The sequence below is a fragment of the Zosterops lateralis genome (genome assembly GCF_965231275.1).
Source record: "Zosterops lateralis genome assembly, chromosome: 5".
In the NCBI taxonomy this organism is placed as follows: Eukaryota; Metazoa; Chordata; class Aves; order Passeriformes; family Zosteropidae; genus Zosterops; species Zosterops lateralis.
In genome coordinates, this window is record NC_139766.1 from 9572312 (window position 1) to 9596419 (window position 24108).

A 24108-nucleotide genomic window follows, 5' to 3' on the forward strand; every position below is an offset into this window, starting at 1 on the left:
TTCTGTTCCAAGTCACAAGTAAATTTCTTAAATTTTGACTTTTAGGGAGGATGCTTTTGCAGTGGTGTTCTCAAAGGGGGTGAATTCTTGAACTGACATGTAAACTTCTGCAAGCTTGTGAGTTCAGGTTGTGGTTTGGCCAAGCTTTGAGGCTCTCCATTGCTTCCTCTCTTTCTCCCTTCTCACTGTTGTTACAAAATGAAGGTGTTTTTCACTTTGTTTTATTTTATAACTGGCTGGTGAAATCAGTCTTTGATGTCTAGGACTGAAATGTCCGTGGTGTGTTCGCTCATGTTGTGTGTTCAAAGAGCCCAGTCTTGGCCTGGTTTTTTTTTTCTTTCTAGTGAATTACAGTTGAAGGGAAATCTGTCTTTGCTCTTGCCTGGCTGAGTCATGTGGTGATTTGGCTGCTAGAAAAGGTTAAAAAGTAACTGAAGTAAAAGTATTTCAGAAGTTTTTCAGCTGGTGTTGTGGAGCATGGGCAGGTATATTTTGAGCCTTAGCACAGGTTTTTTCATTCCTTTAAAAATCCCTTTGTTGCACATGCGACCTTGCTGTTCATGAACCCCATGTGCAGCCTTTTGTGTTTGTTCCTTCCCACTGATAAAAATGTAAATGCATTACACTGAGTATTTCACCTTGTTTTATAGTAATTATATTTTCACTTACAAAAGCTGGCATTTCTTTAAATCTTTTTGTTGTTGCCAGCGGTCAAGTGCAGAAATCCCGTGTAACCTTAAAGGTGTATTTTCACCGTTCGCTCTAAATGTTTGTTTAATGTGCAGCATGGCAAATCACTCTCGCCACTGAGTTCACTGTTTCCCAGTTATTGCCATGCTTCTGTCTATCACTAATTATAAAAGTAGTTTAAGATCAGGTAGGTCAAGCTTGCGGAATTCTCCAGAAAGCGGGTGCCGTTCCCTGGCCCAGGGCCGGTGGGGCAGTGACCAGTTCTGGTTTCTAGAATTTGCATTTCGGGTTTGACAGCAGCAAACCCCAACACCCCACGGGGATGAGGGCTACACACTGACTCACAGTAAGTGTCTGTAACACAACAGAACATGGATGTAACCTTTTAGGACAATATTAAATGTCGCAATTGGTAAAATAGCAGAGAACTAATGCCTTACATTCATGCAGCAGAAAGCACGGAGGGCCGGGCGGGTGGAGCGGCTGGAGGCAGCTCTGGGTGGGCCCGTGTCGGGCTGGGAGGTGCCGATGCCTCGGGGAACAGCTGGAAGTGCAATTGAGCTGTCAGTGTTCAGGTGAGAACAGAGGTTTCCAGGTGGCCGCTGAGGCCGTGGGAAAGGTGGCGGGGCCGGGGTGGGACAGGGCAGGCGGAGCCCCCGGACAGCAGCGCTCAGGCAGGACTGCATGGCACGAATGGCTTTCAGCTTCTGCTCTAACATTGTATGTCCTTGTACACTAGGAAGCAAACAACACTTATTTTGCTAAATTGTGTTTTATTGCAGGGTCGTAACTAAATGACTAATTGCTCTATGTTTCAGTTCTTTACTGAAGTCCCTCCATTTATCTTGACCACATATGCAATGACTCTTAATTTCTAATTTTGTAGTTTGTTCTTTTAGTTCTTTGTATTACAATATGAAATGTAGTCATGTATGGTATGGTTACACATTTGGGGCAGAAAAAAGTCCTGTATTTTTCTTTCTTTCTTGTATCATTAAGTTCTACTCACAAATAAAACTCTTGAAAAAAAAATGATACTTTGCTTTCAAAACTTGTACACTTTTATTCTGTAGCCTCATTTGCTTAGTTTTCTTTTAATGATTAACGTGTTGATTAATGATGGCTTTCATTCTCAGAAAATACCCAAATTGGCTACTGCAGGGCTTTCTTCTCAGAGATTCCCAGCTCAGCAGTGGGCAGTGCCTGGTGGAGGTTCCTTCCCCCACCCATTAGCTGGGGTCAGCATGGTGCTGTCATCCATGGCTGGCACCTTGGGTAAATTCTGGCCCCTTTTTGCCTCAGCCAGACTGGGATGTTCAGTTCAGAGGGTTGTAACAAATGTAATGAACTGAGCCCAGCACTGTTCAATGTAACCGTTTATTGTAATGCAAAAAGAACAGGGCTTGGTCATCAGAAACATTACACAGTATTAGAAATATAAAACATCTCTCCAAATCTAATTGTATATTAAAAACAGTCCACCTGTGCCACAGCACCAGTGGAGTACCAGACAGCCTGTAGTGTGCTTCTGCTTTTGTTTGACCATCACGCTTGCAGGTGTGGATGCAGCATTTGCAGAGCTCTTGTACCACTTGTACAAAAACCCCATCAGAATGGTCCTGAGGGTTTGTTCTGTGCCAGCCCAGCCCCTGCAGAGGCTCCAGGTAAGGAGCAGAGCTCTGTGTGCAACAGCACCTGGTGAGTGGGGAGGGCTCCAGGCCTGCTGCTGTTGTGCTGTCTCTGCTTCTCTGCTGCTCTTTTCATGCCTTACTCAACTCTTTGGGGAGTGTGTGTCTGTTTTCATTTGTTTGGTGTTTTTCTGTTTGCAAAGCTAACCCAGCTGGCTGGGAGGCCACCTTAAACAGAACTGCTGTGTGTTCTTCCTGCAAATGGTCATCGCCTGTCTCCTTCCAGAAGATCAGAATCTTCCTTTTCCTATTTGCTCAGCAGAGTCGGTCTTGCAGAAGTTCTTGGAAGCTGGTGATGGTTTTGTGGTTCCCTCCTACTCCTCCTTTGTCTGCTGTTTTATAGACCTGAGTAGAGCCAAGGGGACAAGGAAAAAAGCTCCACAGATAGTGAAGCAAATCTCTGCCCCGGCCAGCCAGTAAACTGCAAAAGAAAAGAGATTCCTCGTGTTACTGTGCTTGTCCTTGCAGATGTGTGGATCCTCACACAGAACCTGCACAGCTGAGCAGAACTACTGACCCTTTGGCTGAGCCAGAGGGTGCCAGGAGTTGGCACGTGGCTGCACTCAGGAAACAGGTTCTGGCTTATTTGGTGTTAACATTAGCCTAAGCTCAAGCTCTATCCCCTCACCCTAAAATGGTCAGGGGCTCTGACCCTATGCAGGGGGTACCTGTGTCCCTTCTGCCTCACCTAGGCTGTCTGGTGCCAAAGAGAGGAAGGAGCATGAGGCCACACTCACCTGCAGCTGCCAGGATGGGTCCCAGAGCTCTGGCCAGGGCGCCCAGGCTCCTCAGGATGCCCATGACTCGTCCCTTCTGGCCGGCAGTGCCTGTGCAAGCAGAGTGTGACACTGTGGGTTTGGGCATGGCTGTAGCTCTTGTTCTTTGGGACTATTTCCCACTTGCATCTTCCCATCCCATCATTTCTCACCCAGTCCCCAGCCTGTGCTTGGCTTCCACTGCGGCCTTCACAACTGCTTCACTGCATAAACATCAGGGCCTGGCACAAGTGCTTGACTGGGACAATTTGTAGTGCACATTCCACACCTCCCCAACCCCCCCAAACCTATCCAAAACAGAAACTTCACATCATACACAAGATTTTCTCAGAAGGCCCAGGTGTACAATAAACATAGAACTGTGGATGCAAGTTAATAAGAGCAACATAAAAATGACATTAATGAGCAAACCCTTGGCTTTTCCACCTCAGCAAGCACTGCAGTCCTGGCCCCCAGCTGACCCAACACCTTGCTGTCCACAGGTGGCACCACAGCTACATCTGCTTTACAAGGTTATGTAACAACCAGTGCCAGAAGGTTTCAGAAGCTTCCTCAGAAGGTCTTTTCTAAGGAAACAGCCAGAAATTATTTCACTGCTGGCAGGGATGGCTGGTGTCTCTTTCAGAGTGCCCAGACAGTTCCCTCCTCAGTGGTGTTTTTGGCCTTTGCCCACTTCTCATCTTCTTCATCACCACCAGCAATGAGGTTGCTGCAGCTTGCCCAGCACACTGGACTGAGCTGTGTCACACAGCACAAAATTCAAGTGTGGTACTGATAGTCACTCTGAGCAGATCATTGCAGTTAGTGCTGAAATTATCAGTTATGGGACAGGTATGAGCCAGGGGGTTGTTCCCTGTGCTCCCCTGCAGAGGGGCCCGAGATGGATCCACAGCTGCTCCTGTTGATGCTTCACTCAGCTCAAGGTCAGTTGTGTGTAATTTGAGCCAAGTCAGTACAAAGGTCAGTGGTGTGGCCAAGGGCAGCTGGTCAGAGCAGGAAGGACACTCACCATAGCCTGACACCACTGCTGACAAACACGGGATAACAATGGCTGCAGCTGGAAAAATCCACAGAAGAGACTGTCAGTGAACAGCAGAGCTCAGAACAGACAAGAACAACAGGGACAAACATGTGGCCCAGACTCATTGCAGGGAAATATGCTGAGCTCTGGGTACTCCACCACCACTGAGTCACCCGGTTCAATCCAGTTCAGTGATGGGAACACCCCCTCCAAGCCAACCTGCAGGGACAGCCTGGAGCTCTGAGTGCTCCGAGCAGATGTTTCACATTAACATCCCTCACCCTGTGAGCCCACGGGACAGGGATGGACAGGGCAGAGCAGCCAGCTGGCAGCTTCCCAAATCACTGTGCTCTTATCAGGTGGAGCAAGGAATGCTCCTGTTCCAAACAGACAATGAGTGACACTGTCCCTGTACAGGCAGTGCACTGGGCTCAGGGAGGACAGGCAGCTACAGCCTCTCTTGGGAAAGGAGACAGTCACGTCCAAGAGGAAAAAGTTACAAAATTTTTTGGACATGAAAGCCAAAAGTTGTTCAGCAATCACTGAACTGAAATAGGGGCCTTTTCTGCCAAGAAAGGAGTGCCTCAAACATATAAAGCAGGGGAGGGGAGGGGAAGGGAAGGACAACAGGAGAACAGGAATGATCAAGGTTGCTTTAACTGCAGGTGCCCCAACTGCTGGGCAGAGGGAGGAAGAGAAGGGAAGGAGAACCCCCCGCCCCAGGGGCATTTCTAGCTGGCTTAAGTGGGAAGAGATGGAATCATCTGCACAGGAAGGGGCCAGGGAAGACTCAAATTTGGTTAAACATAATGAACACCCCCTCTTACTCCTCACCTGTCAAACACAGCTGGACCCAGTAAATAATAGACTCAATAGGTGCATTTTGTGGTTTACAGTTTACTCCAAATCAAGATGTACCATACAAAAGAGAAGCCCGCTTTTGTAATAAGTCATATATGGAGCTGCTTAACAATAGTTAGCAGCATTGGTAATACCTGAAATCTCTTTTTGGACATCCAATAGATCCAACTTCATTCCTGAACAACAGCTTAGGCTGGCAGAACAGAATTATTGAAACACTGAAAACATCTGACCCTCACTTTTGCTCAGTCCAAACACTGAAAACATCTGACCCTCACTCTCACTCAGTCCAAACACCCTCAGAGTGTGCAGGTCTCCAGCCTGAGAAATAATGCAACACCACTCAGGTAGAAAGATTCAATGTCTCCCTTTTTGCCCTGAGCTATTTAGTGAATATTTTGCTTCTAGGTCTGCTAAGAGGGGGTAAAAAATAACATCATCAAGAGCCCCACAGTGATACAGGACAACAGGAACACTGGGGATGCTTCCAAATACCACCATGGCAACTTCCTGTGATAAAAACACATCAGAAAAAAACCCAGACACCATTTCATTAATATTTCACAAACCAAGTGTCAACTTTCTCTTACTTGTAGTTTGAAACTAGAAGTGCATATTTTTTATCCGTGTGAATAAATACATGAAGAAAAATCATTTGTGCTTAGCTTGTAGTGTCTTTTGAACAGCTCACCGAAGGAGTACAGCAACAGTCCAGCACTCAGCATGGTCACATTTGCAGCCCATCCAATTAACAAGAACGCTGGAATCAGCAGCATAATGGCCTGGAAAAGGAATGAGTCACACGGTTACATCTGAGCCGCGCTTGTTAAAGCCTGACTCTGCCAGTTCCCTTCCGGGGATGGGACAGCACACAAGTTACGAGCAGAAAGCCCTTTCTCCCCAAATAGACATTTCAAAGTCACCTGGGTGGCCACACACCGGCACAATGAACTTTTCTGTCCCCTCTCACTATCACATGATTGCACACCTCATGCAAGTTCTCTCTCTACACATCTGTCGTTTTAGGGGGACTTTTTCTCTTGTTCTGTATTGACCTGGACAGAAATCCGGCTTTAACTTCTCCTCTCCTGAGCTGGCACAAGAGAAGAAAAAGCTTGTGTGCAGCAGGACTACAACTCCTCTGCTTTTCTCAGCATTACTGGCTGATTCTAACTTTAGCTTTCAGATTTCTGTAGCCAAGAGGAAAAAAGGGGGGACAGGGTGCAACTAAAATTCAAACCCCCAAAATAAAAAGCATTCTTCATCTCCTCCAAGAGCTGGACTTCCATTCCCCTGTGATGTCTCCCTCGCTTATAGAGCTCCTGCAGAAAAGACGGATCAGATCTGCTTTGTGTGTGATAAAGGAGGACATTCACTGCACTGAGTGCCTCCTTTTGAAGATTCAGTGATAAATGAGCTGCTGTAACCACTGTGCTGAGAGGGGCCACGTTTGCCGGATGGTGCAGATCCACAAACTGCCAGAATAACTTCAGCATAAGGGGGAACTCCCACAAAACCCACGGGCATCCACGGACAAGAGTTCCCCAGGGCTGGGGGTCTCTGCAGGGTGTTCATGAGGAGCCTTCAGCCCAGCAAATGAGTGTTGGAGGTAACTGCACGTCCTAGTGCAGGGCTGAGGAAGGATATAAAAATGAGAGGTGCAAAGGGCAGGGCAGTGCCAGCACACACAGCAGGCTGGCAGAGCACACGGGGGAAGATGATGTGGAGGGTGAAGCAGCACAGCTGATGTTCATCCACAGGGAAACGTGACACCAGCAGCCTGACAGCAAGGTTTGCCTGCCAGGGACCAGGGTGGAGATTGTTTCACCAGCAGAAATCACTTTAAGGGAAGCTGAGTCAATTCACTGGAATGCAGTGGTTTGGAAATCTTCTGCCCTGCCACCACTGAAATGACACTGGCCTCAAAATAATGTAAAATACATTAATCAAGGCTCTAACAGTCCAAGCAACCCTATTGCCAAGGTAGTGCTTTGTTTAATTCCACACACAAATGTAAAAGACATGAAACATCTGCTGTCCCCATAGCTGCATAAACTGCAGGGAGCTGTTCCCTGTCATCCCAGCACAGCAGTTGCAGTATCTGTGAGGAAAGAGCCAAGCAAAACGAAGGAATGTTCACTTCTGTCAGTGAAACCTCAGTCTGAACACTGATACATGCTTTTGTTACGTGTAAAACTGTTGATCACAAATCAAAGATTGGAAAAAGAATCTATTTCTTCCTGCCCAGCAGTGAAATATACCCTAGGGAAAGCCTGTCATGCACAAAGATAGCCAGATTGAAAATAATTTCCCAGAAAGAGAGGCAGAGATCAGCCCTGAAGCAGCTTTAATAGTTTCAATGTCTGCACTGCAAGAGAAGTCACTGAAATAAAGCATGCTCTTCACAATATTTTACCTAACTTGCACAGATGGACAATCTGTTCTCATTCCTTACTGCAATTAAATATGAAGAACATGAAGTTTCAATAATATTGTTGCTCATATCATAAGAAAGGGCTCTAATGTTCCAAAGTTTAGTTAGACAGGTAAGTGCCCAACAACCAGTTCTGAGCAGTCATTTAGCTGGATAGATGAGACAGGCATTTATTTTGATTGGACAAATACAGTTATAACCTCCAACTACCCTTCACTGCACTTCAGACTGAAAATTAACATATCAGATTTATGGGGGGAAAGAAAATGAAATATTGATTTATATATTTTTTTACCCTTTTTACAGCTCTGATTTCATTTCCTGGCTTGATTCGGCGCGCATAGCCTCCCTGGATCACAGCCATCGTTATTCCAATAAAGAAAAACATCTTGCCCTGCTCCATGCTGGAAGGGAGGCAAAAACACAGATTATGGAGTCACACACAGAGTCTTCTGCCCTGGGATTCACCACTGCCTGTTCACCTCCCCTGAGCAGAGGAGACAGAAAATCCTTTGGGGCTCCCCCAGCACTGCAGAACCCTCACAGCACTGACAGCACCTGCCATGGCAAGCACAGAGCAACAAGGGAAAACTCCCAGGTCTTGCTGGGGAGATGGGACAATGCTGGCAAGTGCTGCAGCCACCCCTGGGCTGCTGTGGGGTAGGTCAGCCTCTCTGGGGTGGCCCACAAAGACTCCACACATAAATGGCCCCGTGCTGTGAACATCTGGGCCATGTGCATGGGAAATGGTGGTTCCCAAGGTGCAGCTCATGGAGGGTTTGATGGAGGTCAGGAAGGCACAGTGTGGGGGTGATCTGGTGTCACACTGGGGAGTCTGAGACATCACTTGCTCCACCCTTCAATTTTCTCCAGTTTTCCCTTTCCCTCTCTTATTGGCTGGATTATGTGGATATTCTCAACTGAAGGGCCTCACCTCCAGAAGCAGCTTGGTGCCTCTGCTGGCACAGAGCTCTGCAGCTCACTGAGGGCTGCCCTGAATGCACAGGACACAACAAAGCTCAGGGCACTACAAAACCTCTCCTTGACACATATGGATTAGTTAAACCACAAACTGTAATGAAAGACAGACAGGGAAAGATGAGACAACCCCCTGAGAATTACTGAAGGACATGCACAGGAATCAAGTTGCAAGTTCACGTTCCTGGCTGGAATTTTTCCTATGAGCTGGCAGGAAAAGTATTTCAAGCTGAGCTGTTGGTGGATTCTGTTCTCTTTCTTCTCTGGTGGTTGAGTTCAGGAAATCAGGCTCTGTGACATGACTGCACACCATATGCCATGCAGAATTTGCTGATGAGCAAATATCATCACACAGATACTCCTCCATCCTTTGTCTCTTTGAGCTTCAAGATTTGTCCTGATACCCAAAAACTCTTCTGAGCAAGGAAAGGTTTCACTGTAATCAATAGAGCTGGCACAGCTATACCTGTTTCAGGAGCTTTAATTTAATCTTGGGTATTTATATTCCCTAGTTTTTAAAAGTTGTAGATTAAGTACTTCCTTTCATGATAAACATTGTGCTTATTTTTCATAAACTCTTTTCACAAAGCCCAAATACCACCAAATGCAGGGGTGGCTTCACTGAGTGGTTTTACTAATGTCAGAAAGCCTTTCTTGAAAATACACAAAGAGACATTAAATCAAGACTTTGGAGAGTATCCTAGTCAAAATATACACCATCTATTGCAATACCTGCTGAAGTGGAATCTCTGGTGAGTGAGGAAACTCAGTGTGTACTCCAAGCCAGAAAACAGGAACAGGTACAGGAAGTAGGCCAGGCCCAAAATTTTGAGATTCTGAAGATCTGAAAAAACAACCCAAACAAACACCAAAGGTGTTTGTGGAGGTGGAGAGAGAAACATGGTGGTGTTTTCCAAGCAGAGCTTGACAATAAAACCACAATAGAAGAGCAGCATTTATCAACTATACAGGGAAGTGTTCTCACCTCAGATGCTCATTTTAAATATCCATACAAGACAGGCCACAAAATAAGTTCTACAGAGATGCAGAGAATCCTACATCTCCAAGTTGTGAATTGAGAAATAAAATTCCAGTCTGAAGTTCCTGGTTTGCAGCTTGAATAAGCAAACTCACATCTCCCTTGCTCATGCCTTGATCTATCTTTAAATCACTTACTGCAGCCAGTGGCCGAGGAAACACAAGTATCAAGTCAGAAATCCTCAAAACACTTGTCTTCAAAACCTTCTTTTGGGAATAAAAGGACCAAGGTCCAGTGGAACTTCCCATTGCCAGTTCACAAGTTATTAAGGTGGGTTTTAAATGAGTCAACAGAGTCCTGCTTCTGGAATGGTTTGAGTACAGTTTTCACTTAGACACCAATGCCACACACAAAAGGACACAGAGTATTACTGTAAAAAGCCACCTGACACTTACTCTGCTCTGAAGGGGATTCCTTTCCTCGGGTGACTGCAGAGAACTGAAATAAAGCCAAAGGACTGAGCAAGTCAACTGCTGCCTGAAATCCAGATGTCACAGAAGGGACCTGATCAAAGACAGAAAGAGGTTTATTTAAAACCCTAATGTAATAACCACTGCTAGGAACTGACAGTAACCACTAAATGTGCCTCTACACCTACACAAATCATCTGAGATGAAACAAGGCACCTGGCATTATGATTTGAGTGGGCCCCAATAACAACCCAGACTTTCTGAACTCAGAACTGGTGCCAGCAACTGCAATTGAAAGGTAGAGCACTGATAGCACCTTTCACTGATGACAAAAATTCTTCTTTGGGTTCTTACAAAGCAGAAGTGGCTCACAGCCTTGAAGGTGACTTTATTTGGGTCACCTTTTGCAGCATCACTCATGTCCAAAGAACATTTACTGGGGAAATAATGGCACATCTGCCTGCAAGCTCATAGGAAGCTGAGGATTTGCTCTTGTGCTACAAATCTGAGACCAGTATGTGCAGCACATCAAACACTGGTCTGTTTTGGTACTGGTTGCTATTTTAGCCAGCCAGTGACACCTCCTGGGGAAGAGAAGGAAAATATAATTTTTACAGAGATTCTTTGGAGATATTTTAGAGAAACTTCCAAGGAGATTCTGCCCAGCCACAATGAGTGGCTTTTTAAAGAGGAAGATTTATTTTGCAACACTTCTGGGCCTTGTACTGTGTACATCTCAACCTAATTATGCACCTAGTGGCACTCTCCCTGCTCTTTACTCACAGGTAATTGTTCTTCCATCTATAGATAATTTACTTTTTTAAAAATTCTAAAATACAGAAAATTGAAGAAAACGCTAATAGAAATAATGTCTAAATGATCAGAAATCAAATTCTCTACATTATTAGGGAAACATTTTTTTTAGGGTAGATTTTAGCCTGTCACTTTACACAACAGCCATGGGGAGAGATAAGACACTCAAGAATCCTGAATAATCACACGTAGTATTTCACACCTTCAAAGCACTGCACAGGCTTTATTTGATGAGCTTTCTTCTCCTCCCAGAGAGGGAGGGAAGGAGCTATGATCCCTTTGAGGGCAGAGATTAAAGGTCAGATTATCAGTGGAATTTAATCTCAGTGCATGACCTGGGGACTCATTACGGGCTGGATTTAATGAAGCTGTAAACAAATCACCCTTCAATATGGTATTAACGTGACCCCTGTCTTGTTTTGATAGTCAGAGCTTCTGAGTGCCCAACAGCAGAGTCTGGAGCCCATTAGTCCCAAAACAGCTCAAGAGACTGGGCTGGTCTGAAGGCATGAAGCTGCTGATTCACACAGAACATATTGGGATATTTATTCTTCCTCCCACTGCATTCATTGCAGACAGTAAACAGACACACCCAAGAAGTTTGCTCACCCTGTTGAGAAGTCTAAGAGGATTTCCTGAAGCTGCCTGTGGCAATCCCCAGTTCCTGCATGTGTTGGTACCACGGGGTTTGCACTACAGCACAGAGAATCTGGGCACAAGCAACTCCCTGCAAGCATCTTTGCCAGTAATAAAAATACCCTGTAGCTTGTACCTGATTTGAATTATTACCCATATCAGAGAGGATGCCAAGCAGCTTTGCACAAGGCTGATTTTAATTTGGTCCAATTACAATATGTTGTAATTGCACATGTTTAAAATCTTAAGTGTTTTATGAAACATATACCTAATTAGATTTTTTAATGTAGGTGTATTTGAGTGTGAGTACATGAATTTTTTTCTATTTCTCCTATCTTTGCCATAGAAACAGTGGTCTAGAAATAATTTAATCTACTGATCCATAATGAAAGCATTGTCCTAAAACTGGCTAAAGGGTTTCACCAAACCCCAAAAAGTATACACTGCCAATTTCAGTCAATGTCAGCAGCTGCATGAAGTTTAGTTTCTTCACAGGTTCAAACTCTGCAACATCTAACTTGTATTTAATTTCTAAGTTTATGATTCATTACTCCATAATTGTTCAATTTTACTTCATGATCACCCAGAAGTGACCTTGCATGGCAGGTATTTTTCAGAGTCTCTGCTCATTCTCTTTTCCTCTACTTCAGAGAGACTCAGTAACAGGTCAGGAAGGCAGAGTTGTCCACATCAGGAATGCAGCCTGGGCCTGCCAAGCTGCAGCCTTACCTTCCAAACCAGGCATGTTTAGTGTGCACAGAGCACAGCTTTGTCTTTCCACAAGTCTGCTACTGATACTGCACAGTCCTACACACAGTCCAGAAAAAAGGAGTTGTAAGACTCTCCCTCTCACTAGGCAGCCCTGCTCATGGCTAGCTTAGCTAAAAACTAACTCAAAAGCTCTTAAAGGGGACAGATTCCACTAAAACCCTTCCTATTCTTCCCTTCTCCCAGTCAGGTCACAGCAGGAGCTGTTTTGGCTACCATAAGGCCAGTGTCTGGCTCTCTTCACCTGATCAACTCATGGAACAGTTGACAAAAAGAGGAAGGAAGAGAGTAAAAAAGCTGTTCTCTTTGGATGAAAGCATATCCTTGTTTCCCATCCCCTTCTATTTTCCCTTCCTACAAGTTAATTCCAACATGAATCAATATGAAACACTCTCTCCTGTGAACAGCAGACTGATAGAGAAACAAGGGTATAATGAGAACACAGCAAACTTCAAGGAAACAGATGTCTCATCCCACTTGCACATCCCCCTACCAATTATCATCATGATTTCCCCTCTTTTTACAGCTTTGTCCTTCCACCATATTCCACTCCTGTATTTGTGGGAGCACCTGCTCCAGCTCAGCCCAGCCAAGTTCCAGAAAGGCAGCCAACATACCTGCCTTTCCTCTGTCATCCACAGGCCCATAAAACTGCTCACTCCCACTCAGAGAGTGTGAGGAGTTACCAAAGAAGAGAGCAGAGCAGCCTAATAACTGAAATTACAAATACGCTGGAACAGATGGATCATGTGCCCAGATGGAGGCTGACAGCACACGAGCCCTGACACCAACCAAAGGAGCCCCAAACCACCCTCTCCTGAGCAGCCAAACACTCTGAGTACTTTGTGTGACTGGGACCTGGCCCTGGGCAGCACCTCCCTGCAGCACCCACTGCTGCAAAAGGCACTGAGAAAGCTCCTTTCCTTACCAAAATTCAGTGGTGTTGGCTAATACAGACCAGCTGCTCAGACCTTTCAAGAGGATAATAAAAGAGGGAGGGATCTATTCAGTCATCACATGATCCTAAAAGGCACTGAAGCAATTTAATCACTCTGCAGCGAAGGAGGAATTGTTTATGGAATACAGATTCACTCTGCAGCACTTCCCTACGTCACCATGTTGCCACTTTCCCGGAGTGTGCAGCTCTAACCAAGAACAGGATTTTATCTGGAAGGTTTGGAAACAGCCAAATAGGAAAGAGGAACAGATGACACATGGAAGAGTTGTTAAAAGAAAATAACATAACTGTAGTGCTTGGGAACATAGTGGGAACAACAGATTTCACATGGGACACAACCTGCTGGGAAACACCAGGGTAAGGTTTTGTCCTGGCAGGATCATTGCAGATTAACAACCATTGCAGACTGAAGTTTCCTGAACAATTCTCTGTGTCAAATGGGTTTGGCGATCCAGAGACCAAACACACTCCAAAAACTGAGTGCTGCCTACAAACCAGGGATCACAGCAAAGACCCAATCCAGTGAAGGCCTCAAATCAAGTGCAGATACCCAGGGCTGAATTCCACCTCTCTCACTTTACAAAGGAGGCTGTTCTAAGAGACTTTTAATCAAGACATACCTTGGACAGTGTCCAATCACACAATATTAAATCCTGATGTTAGTAAATGTTTAGCCCTAGAAATCCAATCAGTCACTGGATTTTAGCATAAGTAGGTATTTTCTAACTGTAGAAGACAGAACAGCTCAGAAAGAAGTAATTTGCTATTTTAGTGTTCAAAATATTCCAGCAAGATAATAGGTAAAAAACTGCTAACATATACTGGCTAAATGAAAGAAAATCCAGTCTCTGATGCATTTACTTTTATGATTTGCTGAAATTCTTCTCCAAGGAATCCTTGTGGTCATAGTTTAAATTTTACAGTCTCCCTCCCATGTTCACATTAGGTTTTGAGAAATTTAAACCTATCACACCAAACCCAGCAATAAAGCTGTCATGTTAACTATAAAGATCTTATATTACACTGGGCTAGGAGATAGGGCCATCCCTGGTAATGTTCAAGCTCAAGTTGGATGAGGTTTTGATCAATGTGGTCTAGCAGAAGGTGTCCCTGCCTGTGGCAGGGGGCTGGTAATAGGTGATCTTTGAGGTCCCTTCCAACCCAGAATATTCTGTGATTCTCTGATCATACAACTACTTTGACACCAGCCTTAATAATAATCCTAATCCCAGGAATGAGCTAAATTTCTGAGGCACTGGCCAAGCCTTTTCTTCACTTTTTCCAATGTTTCAACAATTCTCAAATCCTATTCTTACAGAAAACACAGATGTTGAGACTGATGGTCCATTTACCCGTTTTTCCTTGGGAAGCGTCTCTGGCAGGAGAAGGAAGATGAAAATTAAATCAGCCACAGAAAACACGAGCGCTGACAACGCTGAACGGAGGTAGAAGACTTCTCCTTTCTCTGTCTGCATGGCAAGGTAAGCACCCATCATGGGGCCCAGGGTGAAGCCCAGGGAGAAAGCCACACCAATCATGGCCTGCAGGGATAAAGTGAGCACAGACAATGTTAGACACCAGTTTTTTCAGGTTCTGAAGCAATTTGGATTAATGAGGTACAGAACCCAATCACTCTGAGGATGCAGGGAGTGCACAGCAAAGAGCATCAAGTGTGAAAAGCCTGCTGTTTGTTTCCAAATAACCAGTTTTGTTTTCTGTTCAGTCAGGGAAGTGGCAGGAACAGGCAGTGGCCCATCACTGTTTGGGAATAGGTTCAGTCAGATGCTGTTTGCCTCCCAGAAGGCAGAATGAACTTTGCTTTGGAATAGAAAAGAATACAAGCCATGTGGATGTGAGCCATGCTGCACTAAGTGACTTACTCTCAGGCCCTAAAAATAGGCCCTGACCCATTTTATTTACTAGTGCTGTAAGGCTACCTCTCTCCACAAATTAAATGCGTTTTGGCTCACCAGGATTATAATAATTTTCTTGGAAGATTCATCAGCTATCACTGTGAAATCTAAAGCCTTCCCCTCCTAAGAAGCAGCTGTCCTCTGTAGTGCCTTATAACAATCTGGTAAGAGAAGTCTGGGCCTCTAAGGTTTTTGTAGGATAAAATATATAACTGGTAATTCACAGGCAAGTTCAGCCTGCAGGTGTTTCCATCTGGGCCACTGCCTTCTGGAAGTGGACAGGGCAGCTGCTCATACTTCTCAGTCAGCCAAATGTCACATCCTTTACCCACTGAGCTCAGATCCTGAAGCCAGCACAGTGTGCAAGGAAGTCAGGAGCACATTGTGCTGCTGTGCTTCCACAGCTTGGGAAGGTGAAGAAAAGGAGTTGCTCTGTAACTGGCTTCCAGCTGCCAAAATTGGGACATAAGACCTTTTGATTTCTAAGCTATTATAGTCAGAATTAAAGTTACCAGCAGAAGTAACACTGCTAACATTGAAACAAGAAAGTTTTCCCATCTCTAGAGCATCTGTGTTTCACTTGTTGGTGAAGGTTGTTGGCAAAAGTCCAAGAGCTCCCAGGAATATGATCTGGCACCTTTCCAGAAGCAAGGAAGAATGTAAAGTCATGTTTTCACTTGATTAGTGAATACACACCTGAGGAAGACGTACTGAGCAGCAAAAATCAATTAAAAGTTGCCTATTAAAACAAAATGTGTGTCCCACAAGTGTAACTCACCATGCCCTTGCTCCGTGCTTTTGGAGAGTGCAAGTCAGCAATGATAGCTGTGGAGAGGCTGACATTCCCTTTGCTTATCCCACCTATGATCCTGGAGACAAGAAAAACGCCAAAAGTCCGAGAGGCAGCCCAGAGTGAGTATGATGCTATCAAACCCATCTGCAGAAGCAAGAAAGGGTTCTTTGTAAAGCAATGCAAAGTTAATGAAAATTCTGTTCATTTCCCAGTTAAACATTTACATTTTTTTGTTTGTTTTCAATGGCTGCTGCAAACCCCATGTAACAGAAATGGCTGAATAAACTGACACTGCACTATGTTTTGAACAGCAATATAAAAGAAGTCCATACAAACTACATATAAATGTCATATTTCTAACAAAATTAGAAGAGCAAAATTCTGTGGAAGTTAAACCAGGCCTGGGTATAAAACATTTTTGTACATCCCACTCCATTTGTTTCCAAATTCAAGAGAAATCTGAGTTCAAAATAAGTTGAATGTTCATGTTCATAAGAAATGCATCTTGCAGTGCTATGTAGACCTTCCTAACCAACAATTCCCAGGCTCTGTGGAACAGGTCATGAAATGATCAGCCCTCATTAACCACTTGATGAACTAAAATACATAGGAATTAAGGCTAACATTTGTCAACAGAGTATCTGAAATCATTCTCCCATACACAGGAGAAAGAGATTTTGGAAAATGATAGAAGTAGATAAATATTTTGGGTCTTCTATGTACTGTTCTGGGAAGTTCAGTTTAAGCACTCACACTTGGAAGTGTGGCCAAGTGATTTGTCAAGAAATAGTCAACAACCAGCAGACCAGGCAAATTCAGTTCTAGAGCTGAACTGCGACTGAGACAATTCACACACAATTCAGTTTCTGTGCTAAGCACAAGATCGTGGTGCCTTCCACTGTATATTGGGATGTCATGACTAAGATCAGCATGTGACACATACCACTGTCATCAGGATGACAGGCCTTCTGCCCCAGTGGTCTGACACAGCACCAGTGAGGGGAGAGGAGAAAAACTGCAGGAGGGAAAAGATTGAGCCAATCAGACCTAGAAAAAAAGAAGAAAGATAAAAAGATATGGATTATTAGGCTTGCTGCCTTCATCTTAAATACAAAGACAACCAAGCTGTTCGAGATCTATCATACTGAGTGAGATAAAAACCTGAAATTAAATGTAAACCAGCTGCTATGAAGAACAGCTTTGTCTCTGAAACCATGCCACTCTCAGAGCACCAACCTTGCATTGTTACCTAACTGAGGTAGCAAATACAGACAGACCAGATGCACAGCCAGAGCAGAGTAACAGGCATAGACTGGATGACTTCCTGGTTACTTCACTGGTGGGAAAGGGTTTGAAACTCACTGGTTATTATGGAATGATGATTCTCCAATGTTTCCCTGCTGACTGCATACATTTTCTGTTCTTAAAGCAGAGATAACACAGTCTTTTAACAGTCACAGTTCTTTTAAGACTTTTTTGATTGTTTGAACCTGATTCTGTCACACTTAATTAGTTTTTCTTTCCTTTTTATCATGGCAAGAAAGACTTAAGCACTGCTGTTAGTGAGGCACCCTAAGAGGTAGGAGTGATTAGAACAGACTCCAAGAGTCTTTTGAAATTTGCCTCCAGCTTCTGTGATTTTTAATTCTTCTTTTCTCTTGCCATTTCTAGCTTCACAGACTTATTAATTTGCACTACACTCTCAACAAGCAGGCAAAAGGTACTTTGCTGTCACAGCTTTTCTCTAAAGGAAAAACTGGGTTATATGTTTCAGATCATTCAGTTATCAAAGCTTTAAAAGGCAGAGGAGAGACAGACCAGAAGTTCTGCTCCCATCAACTTTGAGGGAGGCAGAATATTGATACTGAACACCATGTTGAGAAGAGCTGCTTGTGATAACTCAAAGCTCAAAAAAAACCGCCATAAAAATTTTTACAGAATTTTACACTGGCAGTTTATGACACACAGATCCCTTCACTGTGTTTCTAGCACTGTAAAAACACCCTTTCATGCCAAATATTCCCAAGGCAGCATGCAGCAAGACCAGGGCTGTTCCACATGGGGGAAGGAGCCTGGAGCTGAGGGTGAGCACAGCACTGGCAGTGCCCTCACCAGCCTGGGTGTCCCCAGGTCTGATGGGTTGGGCAGAGCAGGTGCTGCCAGCAGGGCCCACTGACAGTCCCACACAAGGCAAGGGTTATTCAACACATCCTTCCAGGGAGTCCAGTCTGGACCAGCAGGAGTCGGGGCAGAGAAAGGAGTGAAAACAACACCATGATGTAGGTTGGGAGACAAGACACCTCCAGTGTAGGTCTGAGGGCCATCCAAGGGATGGGGACAGAGACAAATCTGGAGACAAAGTCTGAAATCCAGCTCCTGAATCACTGGGCAGAAAATGTGTGGGTGATGACTGGTCAACTAAGTATTGGTGCCCTCGGGGCATTGACATGGGCAGAGAAGTTTCTGCCCTGAAGAACTTGCAGTCTAATCAAAAATGAAAAATATGGCTGGCTCTGGGAGAAACAAGAAAATGATCTTGCAAGCACCTTCCCAATCTTATGCTCCTTGTGGCAGACGAGGGCAGTGGAGGAACACAGGCTGCAGGAAGGCTGCAGCAGCCTCTGTTTAACATCACAACTATAATGAAACTTTCCACACAACACTCCCAAGAGTACAGGACACAGCAGGTAAAGGGAAAAGCAACAAGTTGGACTTGACTGGGAGTTCCCACCCCTTGTCTAAACAATCTGAGATGGTGAGAAGTTGAAAGTAGGAAGCTTCTGGTCAAGCCTTAGAAGAGAGAGAAAGCAGCTTCTGAGGGATTAAAGAAAACTCTTTCCTAGCATTCAAAGTCAGTAATTTGACTAAAAAATGAGCAGAGAAAGAAAAACATGACTGCAAGGATTTGTGGGAAAGAGGAAAATGGCTTATAAATTGCTTGTTATACCAAATCAAATGACTATAAATCGTAACAATACATTCACACATATTCTAATTAAGTTTTGTGTTTCCTTTAATTTATTTTAAAAGCCTTTTGCTTATCTTGGAGGAGGCCTCGGCTCACTAAAAAGAGAGGGCAGAGAGGGTCTAACTAAAATTAACCCAGACACCTTCATGTTTTCATACTCTGAAATCACAGTTGTGTCACAACTGTCTAGATGGCAAGAAGCCAGAAGAGTCTCTGATGTGTAACATGACATATTTCCCTCACTGTTCCTGCTGGAGCTCATCCACAGCAGTGTTCCAGTGACAGAAAATGTTTATGGGTCCTGCAAGCCAGCAGCACAGCTTCTTTTAATAAGACTAATGAGATTTAGAAGCTGTGCTGCACTATACCTGCCCAAGGAGCAGGCAAGGCTGGAACTCACAAGTTTCTATTTCCAGTGCTTCCTACTGATTGATCTCTGATCACAGGCTGATCAATTGTGAAGGGAGAGTAATTTCTGTGACTGCCAGGGCCCAGCACAGCAGGTCCTGACCCTCAGCTGGCAGTGACAACAAGGAACAGCAGGCCTGTATTTCTGTAACAATCTGTAGAACAAACTGAGTTCATAGATCATAGGATAATTCAGGTTAAAAAGGAGCTCTGGAGATAACCCACCCCAATCACCTGCTCATAGGGTCAGCTGTGAGGTCAGAGCAGATTGTTCAGGCCCTTACCCAATCAGGGTTTGACAATCTCTGAGGATGGACAGTACTCTGGGCAGCCTGTTCCACTGACCACCCTCATTCCTCCCTATTTCCCATCTGAACCTCTCCTGCTTCTACGTACACCTGTTACCTCTCCTTCTCCCACACATCTCAGTGAAGATCCATAACCTTCCCCCAGGTGTTGGAAAGCTGCCATTCACTGCAGAGCAGCCAAGGGCCTCAGACTCTCCATCTTCAGAGCCCTCCACTGCACTCACCACAGTGTATGGACACCCTTCCTTGTACTGGGGACCAAACCTGAATGTAACAATTCAGATATGGTCTATCAAGTACTTAGTAGAGGAAGATGATCACTTCCCTTAATCCACCGATTCTGATTCTGTTCACACATCCCAGGAGCTGTTGGCACCTTTGCTGCCAGGGCTGGTTCATGCTCAGCTTGCCGCTCACCAGGACCCCCAAGGCCACCAGTGAGTGTCCAGTCTGTACCATTGCAAGGACTACTCTTTCCCACAGGCAGGACTTAAAATTTGTCCTGAATTTCACAAGGTTCCTGTTATCCCATTCCTCCTACCTGTCTAAGTGTCTCCAAATGACAGAGATGGGGCTGTTCAAGTCTTCATTGCTATTAGTGTGGTGAAAACAAAATCATTTATAGTCTACTCTAGGAGACATTTTCTGTGTTACTTAAATCTAGAACTAATAACAGACAAGCATGCTTTTTGTATTTCTTGTCAGTCTTCACATCAACATTGCAAACAACTTGGAAAGGACATTGTTTTTTGGCCGTTAGCTTGTTTGTTCAGTTTCCCTACCTCCAAACAAGACACTGTTGTATTTCCTCTCTGGAGGAATCCCAGCCATCACTGCAAACCAGTCTACCCCACGCTGCAATGACAAATAGAGTTCATCCTGAAAAAAAGAACAGGGAAAAAGCAGAAAGACAGTTTTATTTTCAAAGACACCATCAGAGCTTAGTGAACTAGAGACAATGATTGATGACTCTTTCCCTCCTCTTCCCCCCAAGGGAAAATTTCCTCACTGATCATAGGCCAAAATTAGCTCAGATTGTGAATGTTAACAGACAGCAGATAGTATATGTTTGGGGAGGGGAATGTCTGAATTTGAACTTTTTCAAGCCTTCAGGCCTATTACTTGCTAAATTCTGAATTAAACAGGCATGCCCTGAATCTTTCAATTAAAAAGGCATCATGAGACACACTCTGTCCTGCTGCACATAAACTGTTTAGCTTGGGAAAACCAGAAGTTTGCAGATGCAGAAAGAAAAGGTGGTGCAAAAAAAAAAAAAAAAAAAAAAAAAAAAGAATTATTCCCAAAAAGAGGAAGAAAGACTTGAAAAGAAGAGAGTCTGGAAAAGAAGGTGGAGATCTTGGCTATTGGAAATACACTGGAAGTGAGGGAAGACCTTGGAGAACAGAGACCAAGGTTTGGGTTAGAGATATGGTAGTCAGAAGGACAAAGCCTACAGCTGCAGCTGGAGTGGGGTTAGAAAGGGACTGAGAGACAGAAGTGTGGGCTGCAAAAACAATTCTCCCACAACAACATGTTAATCTTGACCAGTAATGCCATTAGCACCTGAGAAGGGTAACAATGAGACCTGCACAGCCAGGATCCAACAGGACCTTCTGCTCTGTTCCTGGAGCAGCAGCCAGCTCCCTGCTAGGAATGGAAGTAGAGATGGAACTCCACACTAGGGGAGGGAGCAAGTGACCTTGTGAAATACTCAGGTGGGGTAAAAGCTCTCAACTCCTTGGTTCTTCAATGAACCCCAGCACGCAGATCCATTCTGAACTGCCTCACCAGTGACATCAGTGTAAGACACAAAAGCATTGGTAACTACAAGGACTAGTCCCTAAGAAATACTTGAATTTTTATCAAAACAAATCTCTCATTTTAATGAAAAAACATGGGTGAAGAGCCTTATGCAAATAAATTCAGTCCATGAACTATTTATATGTGCCAGGTAATTATTAATCTTCCTACAGCTGTTTATTTTGCCCCAAGGCAGGTGATTTTTCTTCCATTCCTCCCTCAAGATCTTACCACTTTCTGTGGGCTGACTTTCTTGTTACTTACCTCAGTCTGGCTGTAATAATCAAGGATGGAAGGAAAGAGTGGCAAGATGAGAGCAAATCCCAACAAGTCTATGAAGAGTGCCAGGAAGACAATTGTAATAACACGATTATAGTTCTGTTCCTGCTTGTCATTGGTGGAGCTGCTGCTGGTTCCTCTCTCTTGCAGGGCCATGTTCCCAGTGCTCTGCTTCTAAAAAAATTACATTTATATCCAGTCAACAGGAAGCTTTTTGCAGGCTTTTCATAAGAGTATCTTGCTGATTCATTCCTATGTTCTACAGACTTCACAAAAACAAGTTCTGGCTATATTAAGCTACCTGGGAACAAGGGAACAAGAGCCTCAACTCTCTAGTCTTGGTTCTTAGCTCAACACCAAATTTTCTCCCATCAAGAAAAAGCTACAAAGGAAAAAATATCAAACTCTATTATAGGAGCACCTCAAACAGAACAAGACTAAGGAGCATTTGAAGTTTGTCAACACATGAACAACAGTAATATGACTTTCCTACATGTTTTCAACCCAGCATTACAGTAGAATAGGTTTGAAAGGTCACTATTCTAAATATTCACATCCATGTAGGAGTTTATTTATGCCTTCAGCGTACATCAGAAATGACCAAAACAACAATTAGAGAAAAAAAGAAAAAAGAAAGAGGCAGATGCCCTAACTATTGCAGGAATGCTGTCTTCAAGATCAACCCCAGAGAGCAACACAAGGAACAACAGAAGAAAAATTTTAAACTTCATCTTTTATTTCTTTCTCCAGGTGATATCTACTGATCTGGGCCATCAAATGATTAAGGCATCATTTTTATTTTGTCAGAAATATCAGAACTATCAACTCTCTTTGATAATACTCCAAAACTATCTTAAAAGCCCTAAACAAGGATGCAGACCATGTACAGCTCAGTCTTTAACAAATAAAGGAGTTGGTCTCAATCCCAAAAAATAAACTTATTTTCAACATAAATCAAAATCAAGGAGTAATATATAAACCATGGAACTGCAAACTCCAGAATTATAAAACATACACAATATCTCAGGCATAAAAGAATCAAATTTACAGTCCCTTCTACTGCAAATGTTCCTGAAAGTTTGTTGCACTAAAAAAAAAGACAGATTTCATCCAAAGTCAATTAATACAAAAACATTCATTGACTTTGATGTGTCAGCACTGAAAACAGCGAGCAATTCTTAATATAAATTTTATTCCAGACTAGATGTACTATATTATAAACACAAGGCACTTGTGCATAGAAAATTATACTACACTAATTGAAGGCTATAACACTTTGTCATGCTCAGCAATAAATATTATTGTCACTGTGAAGTCAGTTTATTAGAACTGAAGCATCATTAAAGCTCCATTGCCATGAGGTAAACAAACATGGCACAGGGGCCACCTGCAACCCATTTACTGAACTCTTGGCATAATGCTCTTAACCAAACTGGTCTGATTTAGCAGATTTACGTTCAAGATCCTTTTGTTTAAAAGGAAAAATCATCAAATCATCATTGCTACAAATATTCAGCATTATTTGCTTATCCAAACGATAAAAGAGCACATGGAGCCAAAATAACCATTCCTTTAGCAAATACTCTTTGGCCCCGGGTCTATCCAGCCACCAGCTGAGGGATGGGCTCACTCAGGCAGACTCTATCTCATTTTTCCTCACAATTTGGTTAGTCATCCACTGAATTGTATGACCGAGCTGAACTTTATTCCAGGGTTATTTACAAAGATAAGATCCTTCACACCTTTCCCTGAGGAACATTTCTGCAGCCTGCAGCCTGAACCCATCGCTGACCTTTCACTCCAAAACTCCACTTTTGGCTGCGCGGTTACAACTTCCCTTACGCAACCCCCCAAGGTACTGCGTGTCTCTGCCTTTGTGCTCCATCGGTTTTGTTGTTCAAACCTCTCCATAATTTTTGCTGGGCAGGAAACCACACACACACCATTTTACAGGCCCTTGGCAGGCTGACAGCAAACCCAGAGCACTCCACCTCCCCGGCCGCATCTGCCTGTGCGAGGCGCGCCGGGGCAGCGGGGAGGGCTCGCTTTGGCGGAGCTGTTCCCGCACACAGGTGAGTCCCTCACACCCCGCCGGCTCTCCCGGCTCTCCCCAGCCCCTCCTTCCCTCGGCATTCCCCGCCTGTGTCTCATCGCTCTGTCCCGTCCTCGGTCCGCAGGGCCGGGGCTGGATGCCAGGGCTCCCAGGAGGGGATCAGCACCAAACCGGCCCTGTCCTAGGCACCAACTAGGATTGGTTATCTGCCAGCAGCCAGATTCTCATCCTTCTGGGGTTTTCTTACCTCACCTTATCCCCTGTGAAATGTCCCGGGCGCGGCTTTACCGGAGGCTCCTGAGCCTCTCCCGCAGCCGGGCTGGGTCAGGGCGGGCCCGGCCGGGCACGGACCAGCCGCGGGTCCCCGGGGCAGGGAAGGGGCGGGTCCCTCCCGCCCAGGCTCCGGGGACCGCCACCCGCCGGGGGAGCCGCTCCCGCCCCCGCGGGCAACTACCGCCGCTCGGGGCTGTGCGGGGCCCCGCCCGCCGAGAGCCTCCCCGGGGATGCTGCGGGT

At 44.6% G+C, this 24108-nt stretch overlaps 1 protein-coding gene across 2 annotated transcripts; it reads right to left on the minus strand.

Annotated features, from left to right (window-relative positions):
* Positions 1 to 100: 100 nt before the first annotated feature.
* On the minus strand, positions 101 to 24108 carry MFSD10 (major facilitator superfamily domain containing 10). Of its 2 annotated transcripts, none has more exons than XM_083861132.1 (13): positions 24049 to 24108; positions 21527 to 21715; positions 20245 to 20341; positions 16722 to 16825; positions 15764 to 15922; positions 14425 to 14613; positions 9883 to 9991; positions 9181 to 9292; positions 7766 to 7874; positions 5728 to 5818; positions 4164 to 4211; positions 3116 to 3205; positions 101 to 2799 (listed from the first exon to the last, which is right to left on the minus strand). In XM_083861132.1, exons 2-13 carry the CDS (start codon positions 21695 to 21697, stop codon positions 2693 to 2695), a joined length of 1386 nt encoding a protein of 461 aa, XP_083717258.1. In that variant the 5' UTR covers positions 21698 to 21715; positions 24049 to 24108; the 3' UTR covers positions 101 to 2692. The 2 variants fall into 2 exon arrangements, with proteins under 2 accessions (XP_083717258.1, XP_083717257.1); XM_083861131.1 differs by lacking the exon at positions 24049 to 24108 and adding an exon at positions 23842 to 23919.

Coding starts and splice junctions, on each gene's coding strand:
- MFSD10 (XM_083861132.1), bottom strand. CDS start 21,697: ATGGCCCTGCAAGAGAGAGGAACCAGCAGCAGCTCCACCAATGACAAG. Junction 9,992..14,424: donor CGCTTCCCAAGGAAAAACGG/GTAAATGGACCA, acceptor GTCTTTGATCAG/GTCCCTTCTGTGACATCTGG. Junction 7,875..9,180: donor CAGAGATTCCACTTCAGCAG/GTATTGCAATAG, acceptor CCTCCCTTCCAG/CATGGAGCAGGGCAAGATGT.